The sequence below is a fragment of the Natator depressus genome, chromosome 11, assembly GCF_965152275.1.
Source record: "Natator depressus isolate rNatDep1 chromosome 11, rNatDep2.hap1, whole genome shotgun sequence".
Taxonomy (NCBI): Eukaryota; Metazoa; Chordata; order Testudines; family Cheloniidae; genus Natator; species Natator depressus.
In genome coordinates this window covers 84,691-110,229 of record NC_134244.1, presented here as the reverse complement: position 1 = coordinate 110,229, position 25,539 = coordinate 84,691, and the positions used below count along the sequence as shown (strand labels likewise).

Here is a 25,539-nt window from a genome sequence, read left to right as displayed (position 1 = left end):
GGTCCTCTCTTCGAGCTGATGGCATCCTACTCCTTGCTTCTACTTTCATGGAAGGTTGCCTTTCTGGTTGCAGTCACCTTGGCCTCAAGAGATCAGAGCCCTAACTTCGGAACCTCCATACATGGTATTCTACAAGGACAAGATCCAGCTGCGTCCTCACCCGGCATTTCTACCAAAGGTGGTGTCACAGTTTCACTGCAACCAAGAAATATTCTTACATGGTTTCTTCCCGAAACCTCACATGTCCAACAAGGAATGAAGGCTACACTCTCTGGACGTTAGGCGGGTCTTAGCCTTTTATATCGAAAGGACCAGACCCTTTCTTAGATCCACTCAGCTCTTCGTGGCTATAGCAGATAGAACGAAGGACCTACTAGTTTCCTCCCAGAGATTTCCTCTTGGATAATAGTGTGCATTAGGTTTTGTTATGTACAAGCGGGTGTGTTGCCACCAGCCGTAGTCACTTCTCGTTCCACCAGAGCACAGGCTTCCTCAGTGGCATTCCTTGCACAGATTCCAATTCAAAATATCTGCAGAGCTGCTACTCAGTTCTCACCTTTGCGTTCCACTACGCTATCACTCAGCAAGCCCGGGACAACGCCAGCTTCGGCAAAGCAGTATTGCAAGCCGCATGAAAGTGAACTCCAAACCCACCACCAAGGGGTACTGCTTGTGAGTCACCTACATGGAATGGACATGAGCAAGCACTTGAAGAAAAAACAGTTGCTTACCTTTCCTAACTGTTTGTTCTTCAAGATGTGTTGCTCACATCCATTCCACAACCCGCCCTCCATCCCCACTGTCGGAGTAGATGGCAAGAAGGAACTGAGAGGGCACAGGGCCGGTGGCGCCCCACATACCGACACATGAGAGTAGGGCTCCAGGAAGCGCCATAGCCAGCCCTACGGATACTGCTAAGGGAAGAATCTCTGGCTACAGTTCACGTGGGCATGCACACACCTACATGGAATGGATGTGAGCAACACATCTCAAAGAACAACAGTTACGCAAGGTAAGCAACCCTTTTTTCCAGTGCACCATGGTCTTAATTTGTGATGCCATGACAAGCAGTAGCTATACCAAGACTCCAAACTCTTGTGTTCCCTTTGCTCCTCGCTCAAGCACTGCCCAATCACATCTGTCTTCAGTCAGGACACAGTTCTCCCCATCTCTTTCCCACTCTAACCAAGTTTTTCTTGATGTCTAGAGTGACATTTTATGTGGTCCTGTTGGAAAAAGAGGAAATTGGCTTAACATTGCAGGAGGTTTTTTCTTACCATCTGGAATCCAAGGCACAGCAATACAATTTCTCCTTCACCAATGTTCTCTGCAGGAGAATTTACAGATTTGGCACTTAAGATGAAAAGTGTATGCTAAAAGGAGCAAAATTTTTTGGCAGATATTTCTGTAATAGACCTTCTCCAGGGAGGGGCTGAATGGATTCTGTACATTGCGCAACATATACACTGTACACAGCGTGCACACAAATATATGGACATCCACGTGTGAACAGAGATCTTTTTATGTACACATGTGCATAGCCTTCACATATATATGCTTCCGGTTGTAAGTGGTCACTGCTATGTGCAGTCAACATTCACATATGTATTCTTGACTATATATTGACTAACAACATCTTGCTGTGTGTCTGACTTACCATAAGCTTCCATCGTTTCTGTTCATATTAGAAACTAATGGCAAAAATAACCCCTATATTTCTGAATCTAGTCACTCTTCCCTCAGATGAAGATAGGCTTAAACTTTTGAGAGTGGCTATTTTGACAAAGTTCCTCCTCTACCTCGGTGGGTCTTCCGCTTATTGGCGGATTTGCTCGCCTTGGAGCTTCACGGCAGCCCTCAGCTTGGCCGTTTTTCTGAACCCACAGTTCAGGTCAATTCCTCCTATGTCTGACCAGGAGTTGGGAGGATTTGGGGGGAACCCGGGCCCGCCCTCTACTCCGGGTTCCAGCCCAGGGCCCTGTGGAATGCAGCTGTCTAGAGTGCCTCCTGGAACAGCTGTGCGACAGCTACAACTCCCTGGGCTACTTCCCCGTGGCATCCTCCCAACACCTTCTTTATCCTCACCATAGGACCTTCTTCCTGGTGTCTGATAATGCTTGTACACCTCAGTCCTCCAACAGTCTGCGTTCTCACTCTCAGCTCCTAGTGCCTCTTGCTCCCAGCTCCTCACATGCACACTATAAACTGAAGTGAGCTCCTTTTTAAAACCCAGGTGCCCTGATTAGCCTGCCTTAATTGATTCTAGCAGCTTCTTGATTGGCTGCAGGTGTTCTAATCAGCCTGTCTTAATTGTCTCCAGAAAGTTCCTGATTGTTCTGGAACCTTCCCTGTTACCTTACCCAGGGAAAAGGGACCTACTTAACCTGGGGCTAATATATCTGCCTTCTATTACTCTCCTGTAGCCTTCCGGCCCGACCCTGTCTCACTATGAATTAAATGACAGAGAAATACATGATTTGCTTATGGTTTCCCTGACAAGGGAGATTTCTCTACCTGTAGTTTGAATTCATTTTAATCTTTCCTATCTGCTTCCTGCAAAATGCTATCATTTCACAGCTAGCTATTACTGGCAAACCCCATGTTGTTTGGGGATCAAAACGCCCTATCTTGGATGGATATTACTGACAGATACCTGAGTGTTCTCTGGGTTTTTAATACTTTAGCAACACTTGTGAAGCTTGTCATGCCAATGAAGTCTCTGTGAATTGGATACTTCTGCTGCATGGTGGAGTTGCATCCCTGGCCCAACTCTCAAGGACAGCTCCCTCCATGCCTAAACATTTGTAAGGTGTCTATCACTATAGGCACTGTCCCTATTAATTATTTTGTTCTGGTACCACCCACAATGTACTAGGTTCAGCGTAAATCTGATGGAAAGAACAGTCCCTGTCCCAAGGAGTTCGTAATTTTAAAAGACCAACAAACTGGCACAGACTGTGGAAAGGGACACAACATACAAGGAAAGTGGTCAAGGTGGTGACTTTCTTTATAGACTGTCCTCAATTCCTTGACCATTATTAATCAGCTAATTTCTTGCGGGCGTTGTGATGGAAGCTGTTCTTCAGGAGAGATTTAAATGCAGAGAAAGCAATGAGGGAGAGGGATGTTCCATGCAGATGGGGCAATGTGGAAGAAAGAACAGAGTCGGTTATGGCAGAAGTGGAGAAATAGGACAGCAATGCTAGTATCATCTTCATAAATGATCTGGAGGATGGTGTGGATTGCACTCTCAGCAAATTTGTGGATGATACTAAACTGGGAGGAGTGGTAGATACGGTGGAGGGCAGGGATAGGATACAGAGGGACCTAGACAAATTGGAGGATTGGGCCAAAAGAAATCTGATGAGGTTCAATAAGGATAAGTGCAGGGTCCTGCACTTAGGACGGAAGAACCCAAAGCACAGCTACAGACTAGGGACCGAATGGCTAGGCAGCAGTTCTGCGGAAAAGGACCTAGGGGTGACAGTGGACGAGAAGCTGGATATGAGTCAGCAGTGTGCCCTTGTTGCCAAGAAGGCCAATGGCATTTTGGGATGTATAAGTAGGGGCATAGCCAGCAGATCGAGGGACGTGATCGTTCCCCTCTATTCGACATTGGTGAGGCCTCATCTGGAGTACTGTGTCCAGTTTTGGGCCCCACACTACAAGAAGGATGTGGATAAATTGGAGAGAGTCCAGCGAAGGGCAACAAAAATGATGAGGGGACTGGAACACATGACTTATGAGGAGAGGCTGAGGGAACTGGGATTGTTTAGTCTGCGGAAGAGAAGAATGAGGGGGGATTTGATAGCTGCTTTCAACTACCTGAGAGGTGGTTCCAGAGAGGATGGTTCTAGACTATTCTCAGTGGTAGAAGAGGACAGGACAAGCAGTAATGGTCTCAAGTTGCAGTGGGGGAGGTTTAGGTTGGATATTAGGAAAAACTTTTTCAGTAGGAGGGTGGTGAAACACTGGAGTGGGTTACCTAGGGAGGTGGTAGAATCTCCTTCCTTAGAAGTTTTTAAGGTCAGGCTTGACAAAGCCCTGGCTGGGATGATTTAACTGGGGATTGGTCCTGCTTTGAGCAGGGGGTTGGACTAGATGACCTCCTGAGGTCCCTTCCAACCCTGATATTCTATGATTCTATGATCACTGATGGAGGGGAGGAGTTGGAGGCAGTGATGTGAAGAGGCATGGTAGATAAATAGGAAGAGGTAGTGTTATGTCAAGGGTGCTGCCTAGTGATTAGAACAGGGGAATTTGTTTTAATTCTAGCTCTGCTGCTGATTTGATGTGTGATATTGGATATGTGACTTTTAGCCTCTCTGTGACCCAGTTCCTGCATCTGTAAAATGTGTACAGTGCTGCCCTGTGTCACAGGGCTGTGAGCGTTAATCAGTTAAAGTTTGTAAAGTGCTTGGAGGCCCTTGGATGGTAGGTGCTAGAGAAGAACAAACTATTATTAGCTATTATAAAATGCAACCTCCAGTACAGCAGCACATCTCTGGCAAGGACAACTCTCTCTTTGGGGTGCATCTCCCCCTACGTAAGCTGCAGTACAGGAGCACATTCAGCAGGGAGAACCTCTCCTCAGGATTCCTTTAGATCCTGCAGTGATCAGATTCCTTTGGAATGGCCACGCGATGTTTGATTGGGGATGGCCAGTTTCTTTATGCATTTTTCTCACCATTGGAGATTTCTGATTCTTCCATTAATCTTCACTTTTCAGAGTGCAAACTGCTGCCAGGGTCCTGGAAATGTAAATGCTCACCTCTGCACCCAAAATGTGGTGTGATCTCTTTATGAAATATTTAATGTCACATATTGGTAGCCAGGGGCCAATGCAGTGAGAAAATAGACTGGTGTGAAGAAAAGATACCAGCTGAGAACGGGTTAATAACTAGCTTGCACACTCTCCTCCTCCTTCCTTATTTTTCCTTCCCTCCCCCTTCTCTCTTTCTTTAAAGCCTTGACCACAGAGTGAAAGGAGGAGGCGGGGGATGGGCTTAGAGTTTGGCTCATGTAATGCACAACTTTTTCCTTGTAATACCAGGAAAGGCACCCCAGCCGAAAGTGAGGGGTGGCTCTGGAAAGGCTGCAGCTCTTGAGCAGAGATCACAGGGCAGCAGCATAAAGAGAGCACTCTGTGCTTGTCACCAAGGGAATGAAACCTCCTGACTCTCCCCTGGGGCTGATTTCTTTCCTCTCTTTGTGTTTGTTGAAACTCCTCCCCACGGTGTCAGGTTTTCCTGAAGGAAGCTCTTGAACAGAACCTGGAGAAGGATCGGGAAGAGGAGTTGAGGAAAGCGGCTATAGTCATCCAAGCCCACATCTTGGGCTACATGGCAAGGTCAGTGTTGTGGGCTGTCTTTGCGTTTTCTCCACCTGTCTGCTTGCAGTCTCCCCCATCCTCTCCTCTGCTCTAGGGTATTCCCATCAGCACTTCCACTCTTCTGTTCCCCCACACTCCAAATCCATTGGCTAGCTCCATAATCTGTGTTTCTGCTGAAATCCTTGTCTGTGGTGTAGTCATTTCTTTGACCACTGCAGCCTCCTCTACCCCCTGCTTCTTACACCCCCCATGTCCCCCGCTCCCACCCCCTAGTCTGTTAAACATGTGGCTGCAATGGCCGGGTCTCTCCACTGACTCTCTGCCTCTTCAGACTCCTCATCCTCACCTTCAAGGGTCTCCAGAACTCGACCCCCTCTACCTCTTGGCTCTCAGCTCCCACTCCTCCACCCTTAACCTACCAGCTTCACCTAATGCTCCCTTCATCTCTCTTCTTCCCCTCTCCCAACTCTGCCTTTATTAGCACTGTCCCCAAGGCCTGGAGCAGCTTTCCTTCTCCTATTTTCCCAGGGGCCTCTCTCCTTCTTTAAGTTACTCGTAAGAACTTACTACTTTGGGCTAGCCTTTCACCACTGATATCCTCTCAGCTGCTCCCTTTTGCCACTACTGCTCCTAATCATAGTAGTGTTAAAGAAAAGCTATTACAGAAGAGCCATCCCCTCTCCTGCCCCTTGAAGTTAAGGTAACAGCTGACTCTTTAATGATTGTAGCACATGCTGCTTGCCAAAATAAAGCAAAATGCTGTCTCCATGCCTTTCCCTCTTCCCTTGTCTGGGTGCCTTTACTTGCTGTGCAGTCTGTGTAAATTAGAGTGTAAACTCCTCATGGCGGGGACATTTAAATAATAATAATTAATAATCAGAAACCGCCAGATATTTTGGGGAAGGAGGGGAGTTATCACATTGTAAAACATAGTTTCTAGGCAGCATTGCTAAGGGAAAACTGCAATGTCTCTTTTGTGACTTTCCTGGAAAGGAAGGTATCCAGCTAGTGGACTGGGAGATTGGGATGCACACCATTCATCTAAGTTTAGTCTTCAAATCAAGCGGTGCTTCTATGGTCAAAAGGAAAACTCCTTATTCAACAGCTGGTGGCAAATGAGGCATTGCAGAGGGAGGTGTAGGAGCAGAAAACAGGGAAGATGAAGGTTGGAGAAAGTGAAGTTAGAAATCCTTTTTTGTGATCAATTCAGTGTTGCACTGCATCAACATTAGAGAAGCTCCAATAGAAAGGAATTAGTATGGGACAAGTCCAGAAAAGGTTTTGAGTGAGTAAGGCAAAACTAGAGAGTGCTGCCATGTAGCACTTAGAGCTTATCAGTCACCAAGATTATGTAAATTAAGCAGAGTAACCCTGCCATGAAGAGTTAGCTGTTCCAGGATTTTACTGTCATCTTTATCCATATCTTCAGGGACTTGTTCTGAGAATTGGGGAAAGAGGCCTAAGGGATGGAAGTTACATGGTTCGCTCTGTACACTCTGCTTTACTTTCCCAGGAGCTCAGGGTGTCTGAATGGTCACTAAAGTGAAATATCTGAATCAGAAAATAAACCAAAGTGAAAATGCCCCATTTTGTTTAGCAGACCTGCTCCCTGTGGGACTCCTAGTCACAGCTGCTGACTCCACCAACTAAAATAAGTTGTTACTTTTCTTAGCCCTGCAGGACCAGTGGAGAACTGGGGCTGTAAACTGGGCTGTGTCCCTGTTATCCTTACAGGACCTGCATGGGTCTGGGGGAGGGAGCCACACTCCGTCCCCATGTGGCTTCTATGATTCTTGGAGGCGGAGCCAAGCCCAGTACCTTGCAGCATCAGCAGAATAGGTAACTAAATTCCAGTTGCCAAATCAGGGTCCTTATCCCCTCTGTGTTTTATATCTGAGTAAGGGTGAAGTGCAGGATCACTGTATTTCACAGCCCTCCTGCATTGGCTGCAGAAGTTGGCTTTACCTTGGGAAGTGGAGGAAGGTGATCAGAAGGCTCCAGATGGGGCATTACATTCTATTGCCTGTGTATACCTGAGGTCAGGTTAGATGATCATAATGGTCCCTTCTGGCCTTAACTTCTGACAGATAGATATTATCAGGAAGAGCACCACGGAGCTGAGTAGGCCTTGTCATGGTACCTTTTGTCTATATGCTTTGTCCACCTTAGAGGAGGCTAAGCATGCAGCTGGCCACCCTCTGTATGAGGAGAGGCACTGGGGAGAGAGGCAGGGGGAAGAGGCAGCCCCCAACCAGTTTATTTAAACCTGCTTCTGTCGCCCTTTCTCCTTCTTCCCCTCTCTGTAGCCTGCACCCAGCTGCTGCTGGCAGAGCTGTCCCTGGGGTATGGCGAATCAGGGGGACTGCCCCGGACCCCGCGCTTTGCGGGGCCCAGTTCTTCGCGAGGAGTTGGGCAGGGAGGTGAGGCAGGAGGGCGAGCGGGGTGAACAGGAGGCAGGCGGGAAGTAGCCCCCCTACCAGAACCTCCCCCTCCCCCCAGCCCACTGGCAAGCCGCACCAATCAGCACCTCCCCATCCCTCTCAGCCCCTGCTGCCTGCCACGGATCACATGTTTCGCAGCATCAGGAGGCGCTGGGGGGGAGAGGAGCGAGGGTGCAGGGTGCTCGGGGGAGGAGGTGGAACTGGACGGGGGAGGGGCGGGAAGAGGTGGGGCGGGGGCAAAGCAGGAGTGGGAAGAAGCAGGGCAGGGGTGGGGCCTTGGGGGAAGGGGTAGAGTTGGGGGTGGGGCGTGGGCGGAGCCAGAGGGAGCACACCCCGGCAGATTAGAAACTCGGTGCCTGTGTCCCAGGCCTCACACCCCCTAGGAACGGCTCTGGCTGCTGGACCCCTGGTTTCATTGTTGTTTAATGTAGCACAATCTCAGATGCTTATGCTGGCCCTAGGAGATCATTCTCGGGTTGTGTTTGAAATTTCAAGGTGGTTCAGTGACCAGCGAGGTGGGTGCTGGGGGTGTTTTCCTCTATAAAGATTCCAAGGGGTCTGTGCGATGGGCATACAAGTGTGCTAGGCTGTTAGTTTTTCAGAGATGTGCATGTAAGATTTGAGGAGCATGAAACTTCCTTTCTAGTGGGTGACAATCTCTTCTTCATCCCCTGGGGATCTCATGCTCCTTTTCCCTTTCAACAAAGGCAGACATATTAAAGCAGCTCCAAGAAGGGTCACTTTGGCGACAGGAATAAGGTGGCAGATGCAGGAAAGACGGCAGCAAGGAAAAGAATCTTCGCTTGGTAGAAAAAGAGGGAGAGACTTGTGCCCCCTATGGGCACTGGCATGCTCACGTCATTTGTTCAGCACTTTGGTACCATGGGGAGCAATTCCTTAGAAACATGAGACATGGCTGTAATAGAAGTGGTCAGTAACTGTTTGGTTTTGTTTGTAGGAAGAAGTACCGAAAAGCCCTAGTCAGTATAGTGACAATCCAGAAGAACTATCGAGCGCACTTCTGGAAGAAAGCCCTCCTGCGACTGAAGGCTTCGGCTGTTGTCCTGCAGAAGCATTGGCGTGGCCAGCTGGCTCGCAGCCTCTATCGGCACCTACTGCAGCAGGAACAGAGACGGAAACAGGAAGTGGAGGAGAAGAGAAGGCAAGAAGAGGAAGAGCAGATCAGAAGGGAGGAAGAGGAAAGACAATGGCAAGAAGAGGAGGAGCTTAGGAGGAAACAGGAGGAGGAAGAAGAGAAGAAAAGGTACTGGATTATTTCTCACAGTTTTAGTTACATGGCTGGCTCCTAGTAGTGAATCTGCCAAGGTGTATGACTAGGTCTGAGGTTCTGGCATGACAGCAATGCCTTCAGGCCATAAGGAAGCAGTCACTTGAGACATCGTTGCAGTAATTACTTAGTGTACTTAGATTTCCAGAAAGCCTTTGACAAGGTCCCTCACCAAAGGCTCTTAAGTAAATTAAGTTGTCATGGGATAAGAGGGAAGATCCTTTCATGGATTAAGAATTGGTTAAAAGACAGGGAACAAAGGGTAGGAATAAATGGTAAATTTTCAGAATGGAGAGGGGTAACTAGTGGTGTTTCCCAAGGGTCAGTCCTAGGACCAATCCTATTCAACTTATTCATAAATGATCTGGAGAAAGGGGTAAACAGTGAGGTGGCAAAGTTTGCAGATGATACTAAACTGCTCAGATAGTTAAGACCAAAGCAGACTGTGAAGAACTTCAAAAAGATCTCACAAAACTAAGTGATTGTGCAACAAAATGGCAAATGAAATTTAATGTGGATAAATGTAAAGTAATGCACATTGGAAAAAATAACCCCAATTATACATACAATATGATGAGGGCTAATTTAGGTACAACTAATCAGGAGAAAGATCTTGGAGTCGTGGATAGTTTTCTGAAGACGTCCACGCAGCATGCAGCGGCAGTCAAAAAAGCAGAAGGGATGTTAGGAATCATTTAAAAAGGGATAGAGAATAAGACGGAGAATATCTTATTGCCCTTATATAATACTGCGTACTTGAATACTGCGTACAGATGTGGTCCCCTTATCTGAAAAAAGATATACTGGCAGTAGAAAAGGTTCAGAAAAGGGCAACTAAAATGATTAGGGGTTTGGAAAGGGTCCCATATGAGGAGAGATTAAGGGGGGATTTTGATTAGAGGTATATAAAATCATGAGTGGTGTGGAGAAAGTGAATAAGGAAAAGTTATTTACTTGTTCCCATAATATAAGAACTAGGGGCCACCAAATGAAATTAATGGACAGCAGGTTTAAAACAAATAAAAGGAAGTTCTTCTTCATTCAGCACACAGTCAACCTGTGGAACTCCTTGCCTGAGGAGCTTGTGAAGGCTAGGACTATAACAGGGTTTAAAAGAGAACTGGATAAATTCATGGAGGTTAAGTTCATTAATGGCTATTAGCCAGGATGGGTAAGGAATGGTGTCCCTAGCCTCTGTTTGTCAGAGGGTGGAGCTGGATGGCAGGAGAGAGATCACTAGATCATTACCTGTTAGGTTCACTCCCTGTGGGGTACCTGGCATTGGGCACTGTTGGTAGACAAGATACTGGGCTGGATGGACCTTTGGTCTGACCAAGTATGGTCATTCTTATGTTCTTAATTTGGATACATGCACAAGTCTCCTTAGGACAGGAGTTACTCCTGGGCGCATTTTGCATGAAAAAATGAAAAATTCTGCGCACAATATTTTAAAATTCTGCAAAATTCTACAAATTTTATTTGTCAAAATAACACTAAATAATCACTCCAGTTGCAATTAATTTGGTAATTGATTTCAAAATACCTGTCAGCAAGTATGTCCGTAATAATACGGACACACACAAAAGTTCCGCCAGGAGTAGAGTTAAAAAAACCACAGTGACAATCTGGTTCCTCTTCCTCTGTCCCCTTTCTCCCACTCCGCCCCCTGAGCCCAGCTGAGGGGACAGACACCCACAAACCCTCCTCCCTAGAGCCTACCTGCAGCCCCCCACCCCAGGCCAATACACCCGATCTCCCTGAATCCCCTCCTCACAGCCCAGCTGCGCCCCCCGCCCCCTTGTCCAGACACCCGTCTCTGACTGCCCCTCCCCACCAGAGCTCAGGGATCCAGAGGGAGAAACAGCCTGATGCTTGGTCCCAGGCTTGCAAGGTGTTTCCTGCGTGCTGCCCTCTCTTCCCTCAGGGCATGCTGGGAACTGCAGCTGCCAGAAACCCTCTCTCTCTCTCTCTCTCTCCCTCCCGCTTCCCACAGCAGTGTTTTCTATGTGCAAGCTGGGTTCTGCCAAGTCCAGTGGCCCTTAGTGGTAGCTAGCAGCCCTGAAGCCCATTTCTTTGGAGGAAAGAAAATCATTCTTTGACAAAGCCCTGGCTGGGATGATTTTAGTTGGGGATTGGTCCTGCTTTGAGCAGGGGGTTGGACTAGATGACCTCCTGAGGTCCTTTCCAACCCTGATATTCTGTGATTCTAAGAAAGGAAATTCTGCATGCATAACATTAATTTTTGCAAAATTCTGCATTGCACAGTGGTGCAGAATTCCCCCAGGAGTAAGGATTGGAGTGCAGTGCAGGTGGCTCAGAGTAGAAAAGCTGAGTAGGTATGGGCTATCCCTCATTCATTTGTAGAGTTAATTTACTGATTTCCTCCCTCCCCCCCTCCCCACAATGCCCCTTCAACATTGTTCCTCTTTGTAATATGAGGAGTGGATTTTAGTCACTGGGCCAGGAATAAATATTTTCCTCCTACCTTCCCAATGGTATCGTGACCTCTGAAACATCTAAGATCAGCCAGTGTCTGAGACAGGGTACCAGACTTTATGGGTCATTGGTCTGTCCAGTATGACCAGTTTTTCAGTGAGATGGATGATTGATCTCTGTTCTGGTATTGCAGTTCTTATGATCTTATCTGCTTGCAGTTCCTTTGGATAGTTTGAAATGCTTCTGAGCTGTGCTTTTTTAGCACTACTGCCCCTGCTCTATCACTCATCCCAAGAAAGTGTGTACATGAAGATGTCATGGAGGTGCCTGGAAATAAGAGCAAATGTGCAGGATGGGAGCAATTCGTGAATAACAAGAGGCACACCTCACCATCCTCCTTTCAAGGGATGTCATTCATTTTAGTTCCATAGTTACCTTCTACACAAATTTGGTGTCCCTTAACTTTTATTGCTGACATCTGTTTACACTGGTGATACAGAATCATAACACTGAAGTCATAGAAATATTTACACTAAGGGAATGAATCCCACACCATTTTAAGCTTCTTGCATGAATAATTGTTTTGTCCCCCGCACTTTGGGTCTTTGCCACATATGGTGTCCTGCAGTTGGGCTTTGGCAGGTTAGGGGTATGTGAAGGGGGTCACATAAAAATCAATAGGGAAACTTGTTGCATGGAAGAGGAATCGCCTACCACCCAGTAGACACAGCAGGGGGAGATATCTGTTGGATCTAAGTCTGGGTCCTTACATTTCCTGAGGTCACTGCTCAGTTGTTGAATTAAAAAACTTAACTGGCAGCTCCAACAAACAGAAGCCCCATTTGACTGATACGCTAGTACAGTAACTCCTCACTTAAAGTCGTCCCAGTTAACTTGTTATGTTGCTGATCAATTAGGGAACATGCTCGTTTAAAGTTGCGCAGTGCTCCCTTATAATGTTGTTTGGCCTCCGCCTGCTCTGTCCACTGCTTGCAGAAAGAGCAGCCTGTTGGAGCTAGCTAGTGGGGGCTTGGAACCAGGGAGGACCGGCAGCCCCCATCAGCTCCCCGCTTTCCTAAGTTCCCTGTGTGGCAGCCACCCAGCAGGCTACCAATTTCTGGCTGTTCAGCTGTCCCTCCCTCCACTGCCATGTGCTGCTCCTGCCCTCTGCCTTAGAGCTGCCCGGGGGCAGGGGAAGAAGGGTGCTAATGTCAGGGTGCCCCCCCCGCTCCTTTACCCCATTTTCAGGGGTGGGGGGACACATGACAGGGCTCAGGATGGAGGGAGCTTGCTGTCAGCAGCTGCTATCTCAACTTGCTGATCTACTTAAAAAGGCAATATACTTAGAGTGAGGTCAGCGTACTTAAAGGGGCAATGCGCATCTCTCCCTCTCACACACACGGTGTGTGTCTCTGTCTCTCTCTGCCATGCTGTCTCCCCTCCCTCCAAACATTCTTGCTGCCTTGTAGAGTGTGAGGCTACATTAACAATAATGTGTTAACCCTTGAGGGCTCAGCCAAGTGCGAGTTCATCATTTAGCAGTAAGGCATTCCCTGGGAAATATCCCACCCTCTTCCACCCTCTGACTTCACCACCTCAACCAAGCTTCACAAATCATTGCTGTGTACAGTATTAAATTGTTCGTTTAAAACTTGTACCGTGTATATATGTGTCTGGTGAAAAAATATTCCCTGGAACCTAACATCCCCCCTCCCCACCCCGTTTACATTAATTCTTATGGGAAAATTGGATTCACTTAACATCATTTTGCTTAAAGTATCATTTTTCAGGAACATAACTACAATGTTAAGCGAGGAGTTACTGTACTCCGCAATAGCCCAGTCACCAATGCTAAGCCAGCCCAGTGAGATCTCTACATATTTAAGACGCTAATGCATGGTTTATGGAATCACTTTTCTGTCAAATGCTGCCTGTGTGGTCTCAGATTAGAGGGACCTTTCTAACTAAGCATACTCACCCCTGCATGGTATTGATCAGGAGGAGCCATCTAGCTAATATCCTTCCTGCCTGTGGCAGGAGAAGTCTTCTAGCTAATGTCTCTCCTGGATGGCGAAAGCCAGTGGAAAGGTATTGAGACCATTATAGTGGGTTGTCGGTGCCTCCTTGAGGGTTGGCAAACTGCTGATTTCTCTTGTTAAAAGGCCTTTGCTCACTATCTAATTATCGTTCTGTTTTGAATTTCCCTTTTCAACACCTTTGCACTTCGCGATTGCGAGGCTTCTTATAACCAAGTGGCATATGATGTTGAACTTGGCTTAGCCAGGAGAGACTTAAAGCCAGTTTTCCGTGCAATCTGCAACCTCGGCAGTCAAGAAATAGTCGCTTGGCATCCTGAATGACAGCCGAGGCTGTCATTGTAAATCGGAGGAGGACATAGTCTCATGCTGGGTGGAACGTTATCACAGCTCCCTGTACCACCCTCCAGCAGCCACTTGCTCAGAGCTGGATGATTTGGCATCCACTGTGGTTTCGGACCCTGACACTTGTACTGATGCACCAACACTGGATGAAGTGAAGTATGCCAGCTGTAAACTGAAAAAGGGACGTGCGGCCGGCACTGATGGCATCCCTCCAGAACTGCTAAAATGCGCTATTGATCCTATAGCGGAATCACTTCTAGCTCTCTTTTGCCTGGTGTGGAGAACTGGAACCTTGCCAGCTGCCTGGATAGACGGTATTGTGATCTCACTTTATATGGGCAAGGAACCGTGCAGCGAATGTAAGAGCTACAGGCTGATCACCTTGTTGTCCGTGCCAGGGAAGTATTTGCGCATGTTCTGCTGGCGTGTTTGGAGTCCCTGTTGCACCGGAAGCATTACCCCCAACTGTCATGTTTTATGAGGAACAGGTCCACATTAGACACCTTTTTGGCCCTCCGCTTGTTGTCGGAGATACACCACGAGTCCAAGAAGTCCCTGCACGTGGTGTATGTCAATCTTAAGGCTGTGTTTGATTCAGTGTAAGTGTCCTTACCGCTCTGCTGGACTTGATTAGTGAGCTGCATAATGGAACCACTGCTTGTGTACATCTGGGGAACTGGATGTCAGCACCTTTTAAATCAGTATCTGGTGTCAGGCAAGGTTGTCTTGGCCCCTGCACTCCTTTGTCAGGCAATGGATTTCATAATGCAGCATTCCGTCAGGTCCATAGGCATTAAGCTTGGTGATCTCTCACTCTCAGATCTTGGTTATGCTGCTGATGTTATTGTTCTAGTACAGAGCCCCAACAGGTTTTGCAAGGCACTCCAGAAAATGGAGGCAGAGTTGGCTACGGTTGGTCTCCTTGTTTTGTGCTCAAAGACAAAGCTGCAAAATCTAGGCTCAGGTCCATCCCTGACTCCAGTCTCTTTGAATAATGAAACTATTGAAGAAGTCTCCAACTTTTGCTATTTGGGTTCTATACTCACCAAGTCCTCCAACTCTCACATGGAGGTTCTCCACTGGATTGACACTGAAGCGTCTGCCATGGGTCGTTCACAATCAATATGGAATCAGCATCATCTTGGCCCAGCAACCAAGTTCAGGATCTATCTGAGCGGTATCCTCTCTGTAATGCTGTATGGTTGCGAAACATGGCTACTATGCCGCTCAGACTGGGCAAAGCTGGAGGCTTTCCGCACAAAATGCCAACGTCGTATATTGGGCATAAAGTGGAATGACTTCATCTGTAATGCAGATGTTTACAGTTGTTCTGGTCTACAGACTACTGGGGCCATTGTCCTCAGACAGCAACTTATGCTTTTCGGACATGTCATGAGAATGCCACAAGACATTCTGGCAAACACTGTTCTCCAGGTGGCTTGTAACATCCGGGATAAAATTCCACCAGTTGAGTGGTAGAGGCAGCCCAGAGGAAGACATCCTATTACATGGGTGCATCAAGTCTGTTCTGACGTTGGACAGCCTGTCAAGCCCTTTTGGCCACACAGGAACAGACCATTCGGCTAAGCATTGAAGAAGGGAATGTAGTTGGGAAGGTGGTGGTATGACCTCTCCAATAATATCTATGTTTCTCAGGTCTCTTTGATCCCAGCTGGTTCTTCTGCCAGCCTGAGGGTGGAATGTGTGTATGGCTGAGGCCTGGTCTACACTGGAGCGGGGGGGTCGATCTAATTTACGCAACTTCAGCTACGTGAATAACATAGCTGAAGTCAGCGTAATTAGATTTACTTACTGCGGTGTCTTCGCTGCAGTAGGTCAACTGCTGATGCTCCCCTGTCAACTCCGCCTGCGCCTCTCGCTCCAGTGGAGTACCGGAGTCAACGGGAGAGTGCTTGGCGGTTGATTTATTGCGTCTTCACTAGACACGATAAATCGACCCCCGCTGGATCAATCACTCCGGAGGTAAGCGTAGACATGCCCTAACACTCTTCTCCTAATGATGGATGTTGTCCATGCTGATTATTTTAGACTATTAGCTGCCTTCAGTACTATCACATTTGAAGAGCTATTGATGTGCCAGTGGACTGTAGCAGGGATTCTGAGAGTTGTTTTAAATGGCTCTGCTCTTTGCCCCTTGAGAGAGCCTTTGGACAACTAGCTCTCAAGTGAGCTCCCAGATGGTTCTGACACGTTAGCCTTCCTATTTAGTTATATATCAACTGCTTAACACTTTCCATTATACAGATTTTGACTTATTTTTTTAAAGAACTTTAAGTTCTTTGAGTAATGGTTCCTATGTGTATTCCAGAGGTAGGTGCGCATGCACGCCATCCGTCTCAGTCTGGAAGTTTTTCTTGACAGTGTCCATTGACCCACATGTTTGTTATGCGTCTCCTCGTGTTCCCTGATGAGGGTATAATAGGTAGTGAGGGTTGACGCCTCTCCAGTTCCCTCTTACTGCCACGTGGCCTGAGTCAGAAACCCCTGTTCCTTCGCTCTCTTAGGGCTAGTCTAAGCTAAAAATGCTACAGTGGTACAGCTGCACTGATGCTCTCTTATCAGCTTAATAATTCCACCTCCGTGAGAGGTAGTAGCTATGCTGGCAGGAGAAGTGGCACACACCGGACTTGTGCACCTACACCTAAGCGGGTGGAGAAACAATACTTTGTGCCAACTAGGGGGGCAGATTTCCTGTTCACCCACCCGCCCCCAGCCTCCCTTGTTGTCCAGGTGGGTTCTGGAATGTGCAAGGCAGCAGCCACAAATATCCACTCCTCCGGACAAGATGACTAAGCGCCTAGACTTGCTGCGAAGATTGATTCCTCTGTGGGACTGTAGTTCCACATTGAAAATTATCAGGTTCTGCTGGGAAGTACGACTTTGATAACTATTTTAGGCTAGCAGAGTTCAAAGACAAGCTCCCTCCAGAACACCAAGAGCAATTCCATGCGCTGGTAGACAAAAAGAGACTGATCACCAGTGTAGCCAGCCCTCTGGACAGCAGTGGATGCAGCTGACACATTCTCTCGATCTCTAGCCACCGGAATAGTTATGTGAAGAGACTCAGGGGTACAATCTTTCCCTAGGGTTCCGATATGTGATCGAGGACCTATTTTTTTGACGAGAATAAACTCTTCAGCAAAAAGATGGATGAATCTTTGCAGTTTTTCAAGAATTCCAGATTGACACTACAGGCCCTTGGCATATATATTCTGGCCCCTGGACTTAGGCAGCAGAAACAACCCTTCCACCCATGACCAGGCACACCCTACCCTGCCTACTATCAACAAGAGCCCCCACGCCAACAACAACAGTCTCTGAGACCCTGCTTTCCTGCCTTTGCCAAAACCACCTCCTTGAACCTCTCCCAACCAACGGCCAAAGGACAATTATGACACAAACCTCCCTCAGTGCCACGTGCGCAGAGGTGAATTAAGATTTATTGGGGCACTAGGCACAAAGAACTTTTGGGCCCCTCACACCGCCCTTGCCATGGGGACCCGCCCCCTGCTCCTCCTTTCTCCATTCCCCTTTCCTTCCCCCCACCCTACCTCCCTTCCCCACTGCATCTCTCTCCCATTCACCCCTTCCCCTCCCCCCAGTGCCTCTTCCCCCCCCACCCCACCCCCTTTCCCCACTGCTTCTTCCCTCCTCGCCCAACCTCTTCCCCATTGCTTCTTCCTTACACCCATTCCCCTCCCCCACTCCCTCATTCCCCTTCTCTTCCCCCACCCCATTGCCTCTTCCCCCCACCCCCCTTTTCTCATCCCCCATTCCTCTTCTTTCCCCCCCATTTCCCTCCCCCACTCCCTCATTCCCTTTCTCTTCCCCCCACCCCACCTCCCTTCCCCATTGCCTCTTTCCCCATCCCCCTTTACTCATCACCCCCTTCCCTCCCCCCACTCCCTCATTCCCCTTATCTTATCCCCACCCCATCTCCCTTCCCCACTACCTCTTCCCTCCTCCCCCCCCCCACCGAGTTACTCAGCGCTGGCAGAAATGAGAGGAGGCAATGGCATCCCCCACACCTTGCCCCTGTTGCAGGGGGCATTGCCCTCCCCAAACTACATCCATCCCCTCCCTGTCTCCCGACACTGCAATCTCCACCTCCCCTGAGCTGGGCTCCCTCTGCCCAGAACGGGACTCATCTACACAGTGGGGGCTGGGAGCTGCAGCCACACACAGAGCCTGCCAGCATAGGTGCTGGACCTAGGGGTGCAAGGGGTGCTGCGGCACCCCCTGACTTGAAATGGTTTCCATTAGATACAGGATTTACAGTTTGGTTCAAAGGCTTACAGCATCCCCACTGTAAATATTGTTCCAGCACCCCTGCCTGCTAGCCCTGGCTGAGCAGGAGCTAGCGGTGACCATGCCTCACTCCCTGCTCTCACCTGCCACCAAGGCAGGTTTCTTTTGTTAAAAGGGCTATGCCATTTCACTTTTAAAAGTGGAGGGACCATGGCCCCCCCGACCCTCCTCCCGCAGTTTCAGCGCCCCTGGGCTCCCAGACCCTCCACCTGCCCTGGGGTGCAGGGACAAGGACAGGACTGTTCTCAGGCACCCCAGCCCCCCGCCCAGGGCAGCTGGAGAGTCCGGGTCCCCCCACAGTGACCTGAGCTACTTGGGCTCTGGCCCGGCTCCGGCTTCCAGCCTGGTCGGGGACGGGGCTCTGGTGGGAGACTAGAGGAGAAGGGGGTGTGGTCAGAGTTCCAGCACTCCTGGGGGCCCCCAAATTGTCCAGAGCTCCTGGGCATGGGCTCTGTTGGCCCGTGTGGTAATCCACCACTGCACTCGTGCCCTATGACATCTTTGGGGTGCTGCTCTTCTCCTCCCCTGGATGGGCGACCTCCGCTTTGCCTTTCCCCTCATTCCCTCCTCCCTCAAGTGCTACACAAGATTCGCCAGGACAGAGCCAACATCATCCTCATAGCCCCTTTCTGGCCCAGCAGTTCTGGTTCGCAGACATCCTCAGATTCTGGCTTCCGCACACTCCTAGATCTCCTCACACAAGACCAAGGGAGACTCAGTCATCCCAATCCAGACCCTCTTCACCTCACAATCTGGTATTTGGATGGGCATCAAGTGTGGACTGTGCATACTCTGCCTTGGTTCGGCAAATCCTCACACAAAGCAGGAGAGAATCCACCAGAGCCTGCTACTGAAAGCGAAAAGGTGTTGACCTGCACGACCTATTATATCCTCGGCTGGGAACAGGAGGAGATGCACAACACGCGTGCGGGTCAACGGACGCTGCTAAGAAACACTTCTACACTCGGGTGCTTGGTGTGCATGCGCTTCCATGTGTGGAATAAGATAGGGACCACATTTCTCTAAGAACTTCCAATTGTAGGTAAGTAACCTCCTCATCTGCATGATTTTTAATCCCCTGTAAATTTGATCATAGATTCCAAGGACAGAAGGGAGCTTTGGAATCATCTAGTGTAATCTCCTGTATAGCACAAGCCATAGAATGTCCCCAAAAGAATTCCTATCTTTTAGAAAAACATCCAATCTTGATTTAAAAATTCATTGATGGAGAACCCACCACAACCCTCAGTAAATTGTTCCATTCATTAACTACCCTCATAGTTAAAAATGTACACCTTCTTTCCAGTCTGAATTTGTCTAGCTTCAGCTTCCAGCCAGTGGACTGTGTTATACCTCTCTCTGCTAGATTGAAGAGAGCATTATTAAATATTTGTTCCCCATGTAAATGCTTCTAGACTGTGATCAAGTCACCCCTTAACCTTCTCTTTATTAAGTTAAATAGATTGAGCTCTTTGAGTCTGTCACTATAAGGCATGTTTTATAATCCTTTAATCATGCTTGTGGCTCTTCTCTGAATCCTCTCCACTTTATCTACATCCTTCTTGAACTGTGGGCACCAGAAATGGACACAGGATTCCAGCAGCCATCACACCAGTGCCAAATATAGTGGTAAAATAACTTCTCTGTTTCTACTCTGGAATCCCTTGTTTATGCATCCCAGGATCCCACTAGGTCTTTTGGCCACAGCGTCCCACTGGGAGCTCATGTTCAGATGATTATTGTTCATGACTAATGCTGCGAGTTTGTCATGGAAGTCACGGATTCCGTGACTTTCCTTGACCTCCATGACTTCTGCGGTGGCCACCGCCCCTCTCCCCGCCCCCAGCAACAGCAGGAATTTGGGTGGGGGGCTCAGGGCTGAGGATTGGGGTGCTTTAAAAAAAGAGAACGTTCTCGAAACTGAAATTGTGCACATAGAGCCTGATCCAGTGGTCTTGGAAATCAGTGGAAAAGCCTCCCATTAACCACAATGGGCTTTAGCTCAAGACCATAATGAGTCTATGTAATCCTGCCTTCTTGTCCTTTCAGCCCCTCTCCATCTGATCCAATTTCCTGATTTACCTCAAAGTAAAGAATGCATGTGCCAGGATGGGCCATGCCAAGCGTGAAGGAGCTTGGTGGGTTTACTAAATCAGCTTTATAATAGGAGCCTTACTTCACCCTTAACCATAGAGAGATGATTCGCCGTAATTTCTGTTCAAATACTCAGATGATCTGGGTCTGTCACTTACTTTTGTCTTCTTTTGAACAGAGAAAAAGAGCAGCTGAATGCTATACTCCAGGTGGCTCAGGTAAGTTTAATTGTTCATGCCTTTTCTGTGTCTCCTCTTTGGACCTTCTGTAGCTCAGGCTCCTCTGCTGGTTGCCTTCACTGACTATTCTTTTTCCTGAAATATGCACCTTTATTTTACTGTGATAAAACATGTTAGAAAAACTCCCTATGAAAGCATTCTTTTCCTTCTTAATCTACAGGTGCCTGACCGCAGCAGAAGGATTGTCTAGTTAACATGGCATGTTCATTGTTTTAGTATCTTTTTGCAGAGTTCCTATCTAAACATTTCAGGGTTAGACAGGTTGCATCCTGTTTTATCTCTGACGGTGAGCTTATTGCACATGACCCTTTGATGAGCTGCATTTTGTGACACAGTCCTTTTTGCTATATTGTTGCCTGCAACAATCAAAACAAAGGAAGCGTGGAAAGGAGTTAGAACGGCTATGAATCTCCACCTTCTGATTGCCAATCTAACCATTCAAGGTTCTAGCAACATAACTGAGCATGTTGAACAAGCTGATTGTAAAAACAACTTATTTTCTGGTCTCCCTTCCTTTATCTTCTGCATCCTGGTTCGTCAGCTCAGGGAAGATGAGAGATCTGAATGAAATAACTTTTTAGTGCACATACTGAACTAGCAAAAAGTAGTATCTAAACAACAGTTTAAATCTTAACCCAAGCAGGCACTGATCACTGTGGAAGGAAGAGACCACCTAGTTGGCTGCACTGTCATATTTGTATGGAACTAAGTGGATTTACATGATACCTTTAATATTTATTGTAGACCCATCAACAATCATTTTCCAGCAAAAACGCGGGGGGGGGGGGTGTGCTGTTTATCTCCAAACTGTCATCATGTTTTCCAGTCTTCTTCATCATCTGCATATTGTGGTGCATTTCCTGGAATTTTCCTTCATCTCTACCATACTTTAGTGTGGATAGCAGGTGAACAGGCCTGGTCCTCTAATAAAGCAGCTAGCCTTCCAATGAGGCTACAGAGCAGCTGAGAAATTCAGAGCTATATGCCTTGACTGGAGATACCATAGCTGTGCATTGGAGTGGGAGGATGAAAAACAGAAAGGATGCATGCAGTGGCTTTTTATAGAGGGGAAGTGAGAATACACAACAGGCATGTTCCTGTGGGGAAGAGAAATTGGAGGACCCAGGAAGGCAGCCCCTTTATAGGTTGGGGCTCTTTAATTTGATATTGGCACAATTTCTTTAAGGTGGAGGTGTTAAGGACCCAGGAGGAGGAGATCCCACTGCAGGAAGAGGAGAGAAGGCAGATGGAGGAAATCCTAAGGCTGGAAAAGGAGATTGAGAAGCTACAGCAGCAGCAGAAGGCAGATCACATGTCCATTGCCTGTGAAAACACCAAGAATGAAATTAACTGGCAGCGAGAAGAGGAGATCCAGAGGCTAGAGAAGGAAGCATCCAGGGTCGCTCAAGAGTTCTTGGAACTACTGGATTTTGGAAACCTGGATGAAAGCGTGCAAAGCCTAGAACATTCACTTTCCAATGAAGGAACCCTCAACATTGACTGCAGCCTTGTGGCGCCTTTGGCTGAGGAAGAAGTAGATGAAGGCTTTCATGCTGATGATGAGGGGCTCTCTGTCCCCAGCCTGGTTGTTTTGGATGAACACGGCGCCAGAACCAGCGACAACTCCACTGAGGAAGACACATATATGAATCTACCATTTCTGAGAAGGGGTGAGGTGGAGGTAGACAGCACCGCAGAACATCTTGTGGAAAGCCCCGAGGAGCACAGTGCCCCATCTGACACCACAGAAAGTATTTACAACACAGTCTCAGAAACCCTGAGGAGTAACAGTGGGGTGATGGGAGAGCCAATTTACAACTTCCCACCAGATGTGGAGTCTGACTATGACCACGAGGAGTTTGATGGTTTTGGAGATACTGGGAGCACCTTGGCTGAGCCCCTAAATGGTGAGGAGATCTTGAGGAGTTCCCGTGGTACCAGCATGGACTCCAATCGTGGCAGCCTAGATTCCGTAAGAATTTTTTCATTAACTGAAAGCCAGTTTTGCTTTATCTATTCATTCTCTGGTGTCTCACTTTGAATGCAGTTATTAGTAGATAATACTCTCTTAGCCCATCTCCTGTTATATAGGAGGTCAGAGTAAATGATCACAGTGATCAATTCTGGCCTTAGAGTCTATGAATCTTTGCTGGCCAATACTAGATCACTAATAATGGTCATGAGAGAGAGGACCTGATGTGTTGGCAGTAAGCAATTAGTGAAAAGGCAGAGGGGATGTGTCTCTCCGTCATTACTGGCCCCCACACAAGCCAGCAGACTTCCGCTTTCTGTACAGGTTCTTATACTGTGCTCATCACCATGTTATCTGAGCACCTTCCAGCAGTGTGATTAACATCTGCCATGTGTTCTCTCATCAGAGACTTTATATTAATAGCTTAAGTCTCTCCGGGGAAGACCTAATGGGTAACAATGAGAGGAAACCAAATGTGAGAGTAAGAACAATAGATAGAATTGATCTCATCCCCAAAACCCCTATTGGTCTTGCTTAGGCAAGGGTTTCAGAATAGATGCTTAACTCCTAAATCATCTACTCGTGATTTCAGCTGCCACCTACTGTGTATAGAATATATGAATAGATTTTAAAGCCTGAAGAGACCATTGTGATAATCTAGTCTGACCTTCATAGAATTTCACATAGTAATTCCCTCCCCTGTGAGAATTACAGGAAGGGTGGGCCTAGGGGTCTGGGACTCTGAAGACCCAGGTTCAGTTCCCAGCTCCACCACAGACTTCTTGTGCTCTTGGGCAAATCACATAGGCCCAGATTTTTAAAGGTATTTAGGTGTTGTGGCGCTTAACGTTGCAATGTCTAACTGACTTAGGAGCCTAAATATAATTTTCAAAATGGATTTAGGCACTTAGGAGCCTGTCCATGGGATTTAGGTTCCTAAGTGCCTAAATCCAAGTTGAAAATGAGATTTAGGCTCCTTCGTCAGCACCACAACTCCTACATACTTGGGCCTTAGTTGTCTGTAAAATGGTGACGTTACTGCCCTACCTCCCACGGGTATTGTGAGGATAAATACATTAAAGATGCCTTAGATAGATAAATGACACTGTTGAGACCAGTGTCTTGTGGTTGAACTACATATCTGTTAGAAAAATATTCAGTCTCTATTTAAGGACTCCAGATGAAGATTGACTTACCACTTCCCATGCTATTCTGTTCCAGTGATTCATTACATATACTTTTTAAACATTGCATCACATTTCCAGTTTGAACTTTTCCAAATTCAACTTCCAGCCCTTGGACCTTGTTATGGTGTTTTTATTAAAGGACCCCATTATGTCAGATAACTTATCTTTGTGTAGGTTCTTAGATCGTGATCAAATTGCTTCTTACCTACTCTGTAATACATTAGTTTTAGTTCTTTAAAAAGCCTTTTATTGTAAGGTGGGTTTTCCAGATCTTCAGTAATTCTTGCAGCTCTTACTTGAGCCTTCTCTATTCTTTAACATGCTTGTTAAAATGAAGACAATAGAACTGGTCACAGTTTTCTAGCAGGGGCTTTACCGGTGCTGTATACAGAGGCAGTTTCACCTCCCTACTACTTCTTGGTAGTTCCCTGTTTATAATCCAGCCCTTTTTACAACAGCACCACACTGGAGTTTATGTTCAGTTGGTTATCCACAAAGACCCCTAAGTCCTTTCGAGAATAAATTCCCTCATCCTCCAATTACAGCCTATGTTCTTTGTTCCTTAAGAACATAAGAACGGCCATACTGGGTCAGACAAAAGTCCATCTAGCCCAGTATCCTGTCTTCTGACCGTGACCAATGCCAGGTGCCCCAGAGGGAAAGAACAGAACTGGTAATCATCGAGTGATCCATTCCCCATCACCCATTCCCATGTATCACCTTGCATTTGGCTGTATTAAAACACGCTTGGTCATGCTCATGTTACCATAACCCTCTGACCCAGAGGTTCCAGAGGTACTTGCTGTCACTCACTGAAAGTTCTGGCCTTGGGCTCTTAAAAAAGGTTAGTACTGCAGTGGGCCTCGAGCCCACTCAAGTGCTATCTTTCATTTTCATAGAGTCAGAGTTTAAGGTGAGAGAGAACCTTAGATCATCTAGCGTGATGTTCTGCATAGCGCAGGCCAATAATTTTCACCCAGATACCCATCTATTAAACCCACATGCTTTAGATTAAAACATTTCAGGCCTCAGGAAGTGTAACTGTGCCACAGGAAGAGAATGGGAGAAACTAAGTCACCATCAATGCCCAAGGTTTCTGCAATGTCAGGGAATTGATTAGGTGAAAGGTGCCCAGATGATCCTAGCAGTGAACCATGTCTCATGTTGCAAGGAAGGGGGAAAAAATCCCAAGGTCCTAGCCAGCATGAGCTGAGAGGAAATTCGTTCCCAAGCCCAGATCTGGTGATCAGCTTGACTCTGAGCATGTGAGCAAGAAATATCAGTCAGGCATCTAGAAAGAGAATTCCCTACCACCTCAGAGCACTGGTCTAGCTTGTCCAGTGTCTCATCGCTAGCGATGGCCAATCTGTGATGCTTAAGAGGAAGGCAAAACAAAACACCCCAACCCCACCAAAACTAAAAAACACACCTCACAACAACAAAACACATCTAGCCAACTGTGCGTCAGATCGTTTCCTTCTTATTTCCCCCAGGTCCTTCTGTGTCCTACCTATCCACAGGACCTTTCTTCACAGTCCCTTTCCTGGGCTGAGTGTTCTCTACCCCAGACCTCCCCCTGTAGAGGTCTGCAGGTCTCTACCTCCAGAGCAGATCTTGCTTTATATATAGTCCCTATTCTAGTCACATTGCTCCTCTGTCATGTGATGTGGGAATATACCTCCCATCAATCCCTCTGGTGCCCAAATCTCTCAGAATTATCTTGTCTTAAGTGCTGAGCTCCAATAAAAGGCATGCTAGCAGTACCTTCCCTTAAAGGGGGATCACATGTTCTGTTATAACCAGGATATCCTTAAAATTACTTTCTTCTGTTTTTGCCCTT

General features: G+C 47.3%; 1 protein-coding gene across 1 annotated transcript in view; it reads left to right on the top strand.

The window, feature by feature from the left end:
* Positions 1-25,539, top strand: part of LOC141995676 (unconventional myosin-X-like) — a 268,905-nt gene that overhangs the window by 165,317 nt on the left and 78,049 nt on the right. The window contains exons 22-25 of the mRNA XM_074966937.1: positions 5,244-5,350; positions 8,732-9,037; positions 20,480-20,519; positions 21,727-22,512. Of these exons, the coding sequence (XP_074823038.1) occupies positions 5,244-5,350; positions 8,732-9,037; positions 20,480-20,519; positions 21,727-22,512 (1,239 nt within the window). The remainder of the gene's footprint in view (positions 1-5,243; positions 5,351-8,731; positions 9,038-20,479; positions 20,520-21,726; positions 22,513-25,539) is intronic.